Source organism: Corvus brachyrhynchos, unplaced genomic scaffold (assembly GCF_000691975.1).
Source record: "Corvus brachyrhynchos isolate BGI_N302 unplaced genomic scaffold, ASM69197v1 scaffold44, whole genome shotgun sequence".
NCBI lineage: Eukaryota > Metazoa > Chordata > Aves > Passeriformes > Corvidae > Corvus > Corvus brachyrhynchos.
The window spans coordinates 4527819-4540679 of record NW_008238359.1 but is presented as its reverse complement, the minus strand read 5'-3'; the positions used below and the strand labels follow the sequence as shown (position 1 = coordinate 4540679).

The following is a 12861-nucleotide window of genomic DNA, read 5'->3' as shown; positions in this document are numbered from 1 at the left end:
TGCGTCCGCCCGTACGGCTCAAGGTCGGAGCCTGAGCCCGGCGGGGACGCCGGGAGGGGCAGTGCGGTACGGGGACGGCGAGTGGTAGTGCTGGGGTTTGAAGGGAGGGGTTGAACCTCAATTTCCTGGCGTGAGGGTTCTGACCTGAGCCGGGCCCCGGGGTTTTGGGAGGACTCCCTCTGCCTCCAGCGGCGCGCAAGGCTCAGGGAGAGACGTGTGTACAAGTTGTGTGCAAGGCTCAGGGAGAGTGGGGTGGTTACAGATCCGTGACGTGCTGTGTGTGGGACCCCAAAGTACAGGTTTGGGGACCCTCCTCAGGCGGCCTGAAGCGATCCTGGTGACATCCTGCCTGCTTGTCCTGCTTTCTCCGCCCCTGCATCCTGCCTAGCCCGAACCGAAGCAGGCACAGTTCCATAGGTAGGACTTAGGACACAGCCTTCACGCTATAAAAGCAACTTAAGGTAAGTATGATTGGCAAAGTAAGTCTGGGAGAATTTCCTCTGCAGTGAAACGTGTATTTTTTTTTCACTAAATTCCAGGTGTAATCAAGAGCTGTTGTCCAGGGCTGACCTCAGCTGGCCACCGAGATACTCTTACCACTTTCTGCCCCCCTCAACAGGACAAGGAGAAGGGATGAATAAAAGCTCGGGGGTTGTGGTAAGGACAGGGAATCACTCACCGATTACCATTACAGTCAAAACAGTAAACTTTGGGGAAATATATTGTCAGTCAAATCAGAGTAGGGTAATGAGAAATAAAGCCAAATCCTTAAAGCACCTTCCCTTCGCCCCGCCCTTCACTCCTGTTTTTCTTTATGTCCTCCCCCCTTTCAAAAGTGCAGGCAGACAGGGAATGGGGGTTGTAGTGAGTTCATCGTGTGTTGTCTCAACCACTCTTCCTCCTTGCACTCTTTTTCTTCCCCAGGCTGTGGTCCCTCCCATGGGAGACAGTTCTCCACAAATTTCAACAGGAGTCCTTCCCACAGGCTGCAGTTCTCTATGAACTCCTCTGGTGTGGATCCCTTCCGCAGGGGTCAGTCCTTCAGTAGCAGTGGCTGTCCCAGTGTGGGTCTCCCATGGGCTCACAGGCTCCTGCCAGGAACCCACTCCAGCACAGGCCTCTCACTGGGTCACAGCCTCCTTCAGGCATCCACCTTCTCTGGCATGAGATCCTCCAGGGGCTGCAGATGGGTCTCTGCTCCCCCATGGACCTCCAAGGGCTTGCAGGGGCACAGCTGCCTCACCCACAGACTTCAGGGGAATCTCAGCTCCAGTGCCTGGAGCACCTCCTGCCTCTCCTTGTGCACTGACCTTGGTGTCTGCAGGGCTGTTCCTCTCACATGTTCTCATTCCTCTTTTCCAGCCACTGTTGTGCAGCAGTTTTTACCCCTTCTTAACTTCCCACACACACTACCACTGTAGTGGTTGGGCTTAGACTTGGCCAGCAGCATGTCTATCTTGGAGCTGGCTGGAACAGACTCTGTTGGACATGGGGGAGGCTCCTGGCATCTCAGAAGCCACCCTTGCATCCCCCCTGCTACCAAAACCTTGCCACACAAACCCTCTGCAATTGTATGCTTTCTAATTTATGTCTACAAAGTATGGATTTATTTGGTTGGATTTTTTCTTACAGTTCTATTTGACAGTTAAGTCAATTTTAAACCTGGAGTATTGCCATGCAAAATAGGAAATGCATTTGTGATTCATAGTGGCAAAGAGTCTAAATGTTTATTTGAGTCATACTGGGGCTATGTAACTTTGATTATATTTGTTTATTTTTTCCTTATGACCCAGGACTTCAAGATGACAGGAAGAGAGTTTCTTGAACTAGATTCTCCACAGCAAAGACTAATTTTGGAAAGATTTAAAAGGATGGAAATCATACAAAAGATGTTCAATGAGCTTCCTAAAGCAGATCAGTAAGTGCTGGTAAAATAAATGAAGATAAGTGCATCAAACATTTCAAGTCTTAGAGGCTTTTCTTTTTCCTTACTCTTGTACTACAAGTTTTCCTTACAGTTACAAAATTAGTTAATTGTGAAGATGCTTGTGAAGATGCAGAACAGAAAACTTGTTCTATGTTTTTTCAGTATGGCTATTTCAGTGTTGTTCTGGTCCTGCTGAGCTGGTTTCTGGTATGTGCTCCCCAGTGCTTAGGGTTCTTGGATGGCTGGTCAGCCCTGACTGGCCCTGAGCATTCTCACAGTCCTGTGTTAGAGCTGATAAATTTTCTAGGAAACTGAAATGTGATTCTGCTGGAGTCATCTTGTATCCAGCAGGGCTGGCCTGGGGCCAGAACTGAGTGAGCATCAACCTGCTGGTTTCTGCATTTCATTCTACACCGCTCCCTGTTTCAGGAAGGCAAGACTAAGGTATCCAGGTGGTGGTGGAGGAGTCAGCTGGAGTCCTGCAGGCTCACCAGCGGGGTTCTGTGCAGCACAAAGCCAGCTAAATGCCTTCTGGGCATCACAAATGACCTTTTTGGTTTGTGATACTGCATGTCACTGCAAAACCTTACTGGACCTGAGCTGGTTCTGTTCGGAGCCATTTGCATGTGTGTATCAGCTTGGATAAATTTTTTAGAAATAAGAATAATCAGAAGCTTATTTATATTTTTTTTAATAGGACTAAATTGCAGGCTAAACAAACTGCTGGTAGTAACACAGGGCCTCCCCACACAGGTGAGAAGCAAAAGGCTGCAACTTTGTGTAGGATATGCCGCCGTCATGTTCAGCCCAAAAAACTCCTCCTTCCAGGAGAGCAAGGGAGGCAGATACCTCAGTAGTGATGTGGTAATGTCTGGGTAGAAATTGTGCACTTAGGCACTGCTGGAAACTGTGGATTTGGGGCCTTGGAAAGAAGTTGCTGCCAGTCCCTGGCAGGACTTACAGCTTGTATAGCCAGCTCACTGATGTCTGGAAAGGAAGAGCAAGCATGCTGCAGTCCAGCTGAGAGTTCCTGTTTACCCAAGCACTTGTTTTTAACACTAGGGAGCTCAAACAAACCCAAACCCCAACCCTTACATCCTCCTTTTCTTTCCTTTTGTTCAGTGCAGCAGTTCTGTACCTCACTAAACTAAGTAGATTCTGCTAGTCCTGGGTACATTAATTTGCTCTGGTTTGGATACTCAAATATGCTGCTAAAATTTTAATCTTGGTCCTCCATATTTATGGGCATGCTTGCCTGCATTTCACTGCCTGTGATTGTATTTTCCTATTCAAAACAAGAAATAGGTGGTGTCCTTGATGTCTGACATTTTTAGTGTTTTAAGTTTTGCAAGATTATCAAGTACACTTCTGAAGTCTATTCTGTATGATTTTTTTTTCAGTGCTTAACATTACTGGAAACATTAAAATGTAGAAGAATTATAAGTAGATTGACTTGACTATTTAAAATTATGTATTTTGTTGCATATATATTTCTTAATTTCTTTTCAGAAAACATTACTATTAGAAACATGCTTATTAGGAGAGCTTGAATGAAGTTTTCATTAACTGTAATAACTGGGAAAAAAAATTGTAGCAATGGCTTCTCAATCTTTCTGTTACTTCACTCTTGAAGTGTGTGTAAACATGTTGTTGTGTACACATGTAACAAAGGATGCTGCACGGGTTGCTTTTGAAAGCAATTACTCTCCAGTTTGCACCAGTGAGAGATTTATGTCTCTTATCCCTTGCTGCAGGATTTTCAGAAGAGAATTGTAGTGTTGACTAAACTGAACTTTTTTATAGTTCTCAATTGCTGAAACGACTTTCCTTCTTTCACAGGAACCTTTGTAATCATGGAAAATACTTCCTAGCAGCAAATTCAAGCTTATGTGGCTTAGTAGCAAATAATTTCTTCAGGAGCATCCTACATGTCAGAAAGGCTTCCTTGGTGTCCGCTATGCCAATGGCTGTTATTCCATTTCTTTCAACAGCAGCAGTTTATGAAGTTTTTGTGCATGACCCTTTATTTTCAGGTAAAAACCTCTTTATTCCTTTTTTTTAATTATTTGTTGAAAGGGCTTTCCTTTCTGTACGCAGTGTAACACTAGAGGAGCTTTTCCTCCCTGCAGAAGAGTGCTCTTAAACTGTTGTGGTCTTAAAAAACCTGTTTTTAAAGCAGAGTTTGAAAAACAGAATGCATTGGACAGCAGTGAGTGGAGTGGGACAGGAGATACATATGTTTATATATATTTCTAAAAAAATTTGTTACACATTACTTATTTTTAGCACTTTTCACTCAAAGTCATGTAAAAGTTACTGCAACAAAGCTGTTCAATTTCCCCCCATCTGTACAATTTCATTTGAAGGTCAGCTTTAGAAGGATAAATTCCTTATGAGTCGGAATGGGAGTAATTGGTTTTGGTTTTGTTACAGTTTTTGTTTTGGGGGTGTTTTTGTTGTTGTTTTGGGTTTTTGTTGTTGTTCTTTTTTAAAAGAGTCCTCCTTTATAATTTTTTGCATACCCGTACAGCTTGGCAGTTTCTGTTCAGAGCCTGTTTTCAGGTTCTTGCAAGCAGCTTATAAATTGATGTGGTGGAGCATGTGTGGATATTGGCAGTGAAATATTGTTTGCCATGCAGGTCAGCTGAACTGTGAGGTCTGTGCTGTGATCAGAGGAGGATTAGTAGGTGCTGTTGTGGGTGGTCTCTATCCCATTTTCTTGGCTATCCCCTTGAATGCAAGCCTTGCAGCCAGGTATGTCTTACTAACCTGCAATGATTGAAATGTATTTCTGGGTTAAATCTCCAGTTCTTACTGTAAATTCTGTGGGTATTTAGTCTGTGCACACCTGTCTTCTTGTAGACATTTAGTACATGGAAAGAGATTTGCATTAAGGTCATCTAATTACAAAGTGAATTTTGTAAGAGCTATACCAAAGTGAAATAAGATCTGCAAAGTGATCCATTGGGAAGCCCTTGTGTTTAGCAGGAACCTTACAAGTCTCCCAGGGTGTCCATCCTGCCACCACTGAAGGTGGCTGGACAGCCAAGAGACCTCAATGACCCTGGGCAGTGCCCAGCAGCCAAAGTCCCTGGAAGGTGTCATTTTGTGTAGTTCAGAGCACAGCAAGGGCAGGGCAAGGTTTGGTGAGACCCAGGATGTGGTCGGGATGTTTTAAAGCATTTATCCAGAGAGCTCAGTACCACCAAGCAAATTTAACTTAGGAGAAGGAGGAGAAAATTACTATCTACATAAATATTTATGTTAAATCTTGACACTTGCATGGAAAAAAAGTAAGTTTCTACTACGGTTTTTGTTGTTTAGGTACATGTCAACCCCCTTGCCAGGGAAAGAAAATCTGTTACGCTACTGGCTCACAACTGCTCAGCCTGTCTTTAGAAAGATGAGTCTGGGTATACTGGTACAGGCTCTGACTGGATTATACCTTGCCACTAAACAGCACGGAATATATATCAAAATGCTGCTGCAGATGAACACTAGCAGGGATCCTGAAGAGCTACCTGAATGAAGTAAAGCAACTTTTCAATTGCCTTGGATAAGTAACCGTAATAAACAAGGAAAAGAAGTGTTGCTTGCTGTCTCTTTTTAATAGAAAAAGTCTCTGCACTGGCATTTTTTGTTTTGAACTTAAATGCAGGTTAAACTTTTCATTATGCCCAGTTTCGTGTGTACACCTGAATAACAGACAGGTATGTTTCTTTGGAAATGGGAGGCAAGAAACGATTTATAAAGTGCCTGCTTAGTGTTTGGCTCTAAGGTGATGCTACATCTCTTAGAAGCTGTAAAAAATGGGTATTTTTGAAAAAATGGGGTTTTTTTCCTTCATAATCAAACCATAGAGATTAAAAAAAAAAAAAAAAAACAAAAGGAGGAAGATCAAGGCAAGGTTTTACTAGAGATTCCTCAAAATATGAGTATTTTTTTCCCCTGTTCTCCATTCTGCTACCAAAAAACTTCTGTCCCAAGATTACCCCTTTTAGACTGTTAGAAGGGTCACACTGTACACTGTGGAGAACACTTTTATCACAGAGCAGTCAGGAGTGCTAATCATGTCAGGCTTCCCAGCATATCAAAAAAACAGCCTTTGGCTTTGTAACCATTTTGCCTTGAAATTAGTCTTTTCCTGAAGGATGGGACTGTGGTGAGAGGCCTCCAAGGGCCAGTGCCATTACCGGGATATCTCAGCTACTTCTACGATCAGTGGTCCAGGGTACTGCATTTATGAGTCAGGTGTGCCTTCACATTAGTGGCTCTATGTTCTAGAGCCATATAAATTGCCAGCTCTCCTACTGCATGAGGTGTCTTCAGTGTATTCTGCAGTGTGAGAGCTGAATCATGAATTCTTCTACAGAAGCAATCCTCTCAATGTGATGTATGGTCTTAACCCCCTGTAGGTGGGGGTTGGCCTCATCTCCCAGACAACAAGTGCCAGGACAAGAGGAAATGGCCTCAAACTGTGCCAGGGAGTTTCAGATTGAACACAGGAGGAATTTCTTTACAGAAGGGGTTGTTAAGCATTGGAATGGACTGCCCAGGAGGTGGCGGGAGTCACCATCCTTGGAGATGTTCAAGAAACTGCTGGATGTGGCACTTGGTGCCACGGTCTAGTTGAGAATTTGGTGATGAATCAAAGGTTGGACTTGATGATCCTGGGGATCTTTTCCAACCTAAAGGATTCTGTAACTGTAAAAGCTGTACAGTTACTGGTCAACAGTCATGTACACTTCAATATAGTTCTACCATGCCCCGAGATGCACGTGGAAATATTTATTAATGAGAATTAAAAATTCAGCATTGAGACCTTTAGTTGAAGGGAGTTAAAATTTATGCTGTAACACTGATGAAAAATACATTGAAGGAGTTTCATCATCTTTATTTACCTTTTCCTTAAAAATGGGTTGTTACAGTAGGAAGATCACACATTCTTTCTCCATAGCCAGGAGTAGCAGCCTGATTTGTACAGGGAAGCAGCAATACGGACTCCCTGTTGTTGTTAGGTAGAGATCATTTAGTTTTCCTTGGGAAAGCATGGGAACACCCTGTGACACAGCAATAGTTCCTCAAAGTATTGCTGTGTCACATGGTGTTCCCATCCTGGTCTGCACCCAAACAGCTTGGCCTTACCTTCGTCACCCTGACTGGAGATTCTCATGGAGCAAGTATTTTACATGAAAGTGAATTGTCATATCTCCGGAAGCCATCAGACTTTAACCAACAGAACCACTTACCTGTGATAATAAAAACATAAAATAAAGGTGTTATTGTGCAATAGTATCTTGAAGAATGACAATGACTGGCTCAGTGATTATTGTGTTTAACATAGTTAAAATACTGTAAACAGATTGCAGTGCTTTTTAAAGGGTGAGATTCAAAAGGATCTTATCTTCCATGTACTACTTTCATTTTGGTATAAATTGAAGTGATAATTATCCTCAGTCACCAAAATGCATGTTATGGTCTGAGCTGAACAAACCACATCCTTTTAGATACTAACTTCTTAAAGTGAAAGGTGAAGATTCTATATTAAAAAAAAGTTACATTCCTCAACATTTTTAGGAAGCTGCAAAGACTGATAGTTGTTTCCAGCATCACTGATGAACACACAAAGAGCAAACATGTATTTTACGTGTTCAGCACCAGTCACATCAAAGGTCAACTGAACACTCCTGAGACCGGAGAGGTGGGATATTATGAACCAGGAAACTTTTCAGTTACACCCTCTGTACTTCTCCTTTAACTACTGAGGGGGAAAAGTGTTCTCAGAATTAAAGTCTGAAATTGTTTCAGAATTCCACAGGACAGCAAGATACTAGCCCAGTTCTAGCATGCATGCGTGTGGAGGAGTGTCTGCGCAGGAATCTGGGAACACTCCTCCGTTCCCTGTTTCATACACAGGGTACAACCTACTTCCTACAACCCCCAAGAAGTAAAAAGAGGAACTTTTACCAGTCCTTGGCCTCTGACAACTGTAATAAATTCCCCACAAACACTGAGTGAGAACAGGTTTTAGTTGGATCCTTTCTTCCACCATTGTAGTAGAAACAAGCCAGGCACAGGCTACACATATCCCAGAGAAAGGGCTTTAGGCTACTCCAAGTCTGAACTACTGCTAAAAGAATGCAAAGAATGGCTACAGATAAGAGCCAACAGACATACTGAAAAAGCACCACTTTTATCTTCTAGATGTTCCATTTTAAATGCTGTCTCAACATTACAATCTATTCTATGGCTCCTGCAAATGACACCCTCATCCTCCTGGTACATGTGCGAGTCCTGCTCTTGGCATCCTCCTGCTAATGAGCACAGGCAGTTATTTCTCCACATCTGCATATCCACTTAAACTGGGTGGAAAACTGTAGAATCAGCAGCTGGTAATGTGCAATTTTTGCACAAGGTGTTCTTTGAACAGAGTCCATTTGAACAGCTCCCATACCTAACATATCCTTCATGCATTTTACAGTGTAACTAATAGGAAATACAGCCCTATAACCAGAATATTGCTGATTCCAGCAGAAAACCTCCTTAACTACAAACTCTAGAAAACACAGCATTTGAAAAATCAGTAAATACAAAGGGCCTTTGTGTTTTGCCAAAGATCCCTGTGTTTCACAGGGAAAACAGATTACAATTTTGACAAATGGCATGAGAAATCTGATTATCCGGAAGTACCAAGAGATGCCAAGTGTTGGAACATGGTTCCCTGCATTTCCTTTGATATCATCTCTCCAGGCAGCTACAGATTACAGAAGCACCGATCTGTTTTTAACTCTCAGGTGCTGAAAGCTCTTCAGAGGAAAGAGAAGTTAATTTAGAATGCCACCACGAATCACAGCACCAGAATCGAATTCCAAAGGACTAAAGGAGAACTGAGCATGAAATTCTTTCTTATTTAAATGCTAAATAGTCTTCAAGTGACTCTGTGGGAAAAAAATGGTAAATGCAGCTAACATAGCTGTGCAGCTGAACACTGGCAGCACTTGGTTCTGTGGTATGTACAATTTACCAAACACAAGTCTCAGTGCTGAACAGGGTATTTCCTACAACTAGAGGCCAAAAAGGCAGAGCGTGCCAGTATGTTTTCATATTTTTATGCAGGGATTTTGTGAAATGTTCCTTCTTATCAAGCTGCAGACCACTTTAACTAGAATCCCCTCGTGTTAGAAAGCAAGTGCACTATTTTAAACTGTCCTCTACAAATAAAGCATTTAAGATGAACAGAAGTTTAAACATACAGTACATGGCTCACTCCGGAGCATTGAAATGTTGTCCTTTCAGCACTGTCAACGCTTTTGTTTTTAACACTCACTCCAGTGTTTAGTGTGGAAATAAAAATTTGATCAAAGATAAAAATTCAGCATGTAATTAACCAGTCATGAAACTTCAGAGCCTAAAAATAGAACAGAAAGGAGGAAAATGCCAATAGACCACAGAAGGGTTTATGTAAGTATTTTACTCCTCCATGGTATATTGATCAAACGTATCCATATTAATAAAAAATTAAGAACAACTGTGAAATACAAGAAGTGCTGATTCTCAGAAGTTTCAAGGAATAACACCTTCATGTTTTCCTCACCACAAAATTACCTTTAAAGACAGATGAGCAAGAACATTTCTCCTGCATACCCTGATCCATTTTCTCTTGTTTTCCAGTTGATGACCCAGAGATAGCAGCAACATTTTCCCGTTTTCCCATTTTGTTTAATGAACCAAGACATTAATGATCAGAAAAAGTTGAAAAAACATTTGAGCCCATAAACTGAAAGATCAACAAGTCTGATTTTATTATGATATTGTATTCTTATCTGAATGGCACATAATTACAAAGAAACATTTACAATATATTTTCAAGTATTAAGTTATGTCATTTCAAGGCTTTCACTTCAAAAAGCTACATTAATAATACACCATACAGATAGTACAGTCGGTTAGAGTTTCAAATAACTTCCTCCCCTCTATTTGGTTTAAATATGATTCAGTAGGCACTAGAAATGCCTGCAGCCACTGACTTTCTTGGGACTTGACCTTGCTCTTGTACCACAATACATCATTTTGCATGTCAGAAAATCAGCTGCTCTCAGACACAGCCACAGGTCGTGTCATGACAAGAGCATTGTGCAGGTTCACAGCAGAGGCCAGAAGAACTGTCCCTGACCCTGCCATTCAGCAGTGATTCAACAAGAAAAAATGCATATTTAAATTAACTTAAAAAACACTCCTACACTGAAGTAACCGTAAAAATGCCACTGGAAGATCCCATAATCGCTACATTAGTGTTTCTCTTTTTCTCAAGCACGTTGAACTGCAAAATAAAGCATGCTCATGAAATCTGAGCTAGGCTGGTTGAGATTAGGTTAAATCTAAATTATTTCCATTTTGCATATCAGTCAGTGCAGGTCCTGGTGGTTAACTCTGACGCCTGTGCGCTGGTATAACCCATCAGTTACAGCAGAGTTACCCAAGTTAAGACTGAAACTGAACAGCCCTGTTGATGCCACCACAGAGGTGTAAGGTCACACATATCCCACTAAGTCTCTTTTGTGCTGGCAATATCCCCTGAACAGATGGAATTCTGCATACAGTGGAGTAAAACCTGTCTGATATAGAATATTGCCTTGTAAAAAAAAATCATCTTGGATAACAGTAAATAATCCCAGCATTCAACTTTTTTTTTTTTTAACCAAAGACAGCAAAAGCCCTGTTACCTCTTTATTCTCATTTCTTATACTACCTTTTAAAATAAAGCAGGAAATGTGGCCAGCAGCTGGTCCCGTCTCTTCTGCCCCAACACAGCTGAATCCACTTTAGCATAAAGAAAAACAAGGATGCTAAATACACATATACTTTATCACACAGTGATGTTTCACAAAGAAAAATCAAACTCATGATGAACACGTGACAGGGTCTAGCACCAATAAAGCAAATGACTGGGAGAAAATGCTTTCACCTACTTAGCCTTAAACACAAAATTTAAGGCTTTAAGACACAAGACTTCAGAAACACTAAATAGCATCTTTTTTTTTTTAAGAAGTTAATAAATGAAACTGTTTTAGAAAGTATTCTTTGTGAAACCTCACTTTACATATTATCATTTTCACAATCCTTCTTCCCCCAACTGACATACATTTAAACAACTTAAACATTATAGTACAACTGAAAAAAGAACCCACTCATCTTCTGTGATTGGGAGAAACACTGACTAGTACAAGAAAACACACACTGTTTGTCAAACTATTTTTCCTCCTATCTCAGGAGCAATTATGGAGCATTTTTCAAATCATTAGCCTCAAGATACATATTTGCTCATCTCCAAACTGTGCTTAATTATATCAGGTTATAGATTTCTGGATACTCTAAGAGGCTAAATTAAGAACTCTACAGTAGAATTAAGCACATGCGTATACATGCAATATTTTTAAAATTTAAAGCTACTCTGAAGTAACATAGGAACTTCAGTGTGCATGGGCACAGAGATTTGCTTATGGGAAGGTAATGAGTTACTTGGATGTACTGATTCTTCAAACCTAACTCTCGTTAGAGGTCCATGCAAGAGTGACTCCTCTATGTGAGGACTCCTCTGTAGAGATTTAACCAATGCTCAGGTTCTGTTTCATCAGGTCAAACTGCATCATGAATTAGAGCAAGCTAGAGAAGGGCTTTTGAAAGGTACTGTGCATCCCTAACACTACACAGCATTTTAAACCAACAGGTCACAAATTCCTTCTTTTCATTCAAAAAGCAATTTACTTAAGACTTTTGGGACAGTCCCCTGTATTAAAAGGCTATAAATGTCACGTCCCCCTTATTAGCATATTTTCCCTTTTCAGCTCATCAGATATGCGGTTTAATAGGAAATTTCTATTTCAAGTGGCATGAGCATTTTTTTTTTAAATTCAAAACTACCTCCTGCATTGGCTGCTATGTAGCTACTATGTAGCCAGTGTATTTGTTACAAAAACGAAAAGAGGAAAACAGCTAATGAGAGATGTGATTGTAACCTCTACTATTAGTTGTCATCCAGAGCTAGAAACATTCTGGCAGAGTAGGCCAAGGACCAGAGAAATAATTTTCTGAACCAGTCATTTACAAGAGACTGGGATAAGCAAAGCAAGCTGTCTGATACCACATTATGGGAATATATTGATCCTTACCAGGTTGCGAGGTGGAAAACGACTGTTCTTTAACCCCTACACAACGGAGCCTGGCAGGGCAACCACCTAAAAGAGAAACTGTCAGAGAGGTTTTAATAGTAATGTATAACTGAGATGCAGTACAATTTTATATGCATGCTTTCTTTTGCCGATCACTACTATTTTCTTAAGTCTGTCCAGTGACGATGTCATAATGGAGTTTGTGTTTGGTTTTCTAAGCAAGCATTTTCGGCTCCTCAGGATAAGCAGGCTAGACATTATCTGACTCAAGACCGGGTAGTCAGCATTATCTTTACTGCGAAGTGGAGCCGAGCACACCTTCATGCATCAGGTCGGCATGATCTTTTCACCCGAGTGCTGCGAACGGGCTCTGGCGGCACCTCCGCGTGTGCAACCACGCGCGTGTCAGTCTGCACGACCACTGTCGCACTGCTGCACACAGCTCTGCGCGACTCCCATCGCCAAACAGGCTCACACCACTACCGTCCACACGCCAGATTTACAGGACCTTGAACCAAGGCCACCGTCTGGCTCCCAACGTGCCGTTCGAGAGATTTTTTTTGTTAACCCTGGCCACTTAAGTAAGCGCCAGGTTCCCCTCCTTTGCATCTCCCCAATACCACCCCATCACCACTGTATGGATTCTTTTCCTCCGCACCATCGCCTGCTTCCTCCGCCGCGACGCGAGGCCCTTAGGGGTGAGAACCCCACGAGTACTTGCAGCAGGTACTTGACCCTACATTTTGAAGGAGGCCGCTGCCCGCC

General features: G+C 41.9%; 1 protein-coding gene and 1 long non-coding RNA gene across 8 annotated transcripts; one reads left to right on the top strand and one right to left on the bottom strand.

The window, feature by feature from the left end:
- Positions 1–5518, top strand: LOC103616705 (transmembrane protein 126A). 7 transcript variants are annotated; one of them, XM_017735978.1, is made up of 7 exons: positions 1–23; positions 300–461; positions 540–657; positions 1794–1918; positions 3767–3960; positions 4567–4681; positions 5252–5518. In XM_017735978.1, the coding sequence occupies exons 3-7, from the start codon at positions 634–636 to the stop codon at positions 5454–5456; spliced, it is 663 nt and encodes a 220-aa protein (XP_017591467.1). In that variant the 5' UTR covers positions 1–23; positions 300–461; positions 540–633; the 3' UTR covers positions 5457–5518. The 7 variants fall into 7 exon arrangements, with proteins under 7 accessions (XP_017591467.1, XP_017591470.1, XP_017591466.1 ...); XM_017735981.1 differs by having other exon boundaries at positions 295–461; XM_017735979.1 differs by having other exon boundaries at positions 12–66.
- Positions 5519–9702: 4184 nt separating this feature from the next.
- Positions 9703–12861, bottom strand: LOC108447077. The gene is made up of 2 exons (XR_001862472.1): positions 12097–12861; positions 9703–10747 (listed from the first exon to the last, which is right to left on the bottom strand). It is a non-coding gene; the product is annotated as an uncharacterized LOC108447077 (long non-coding RNA).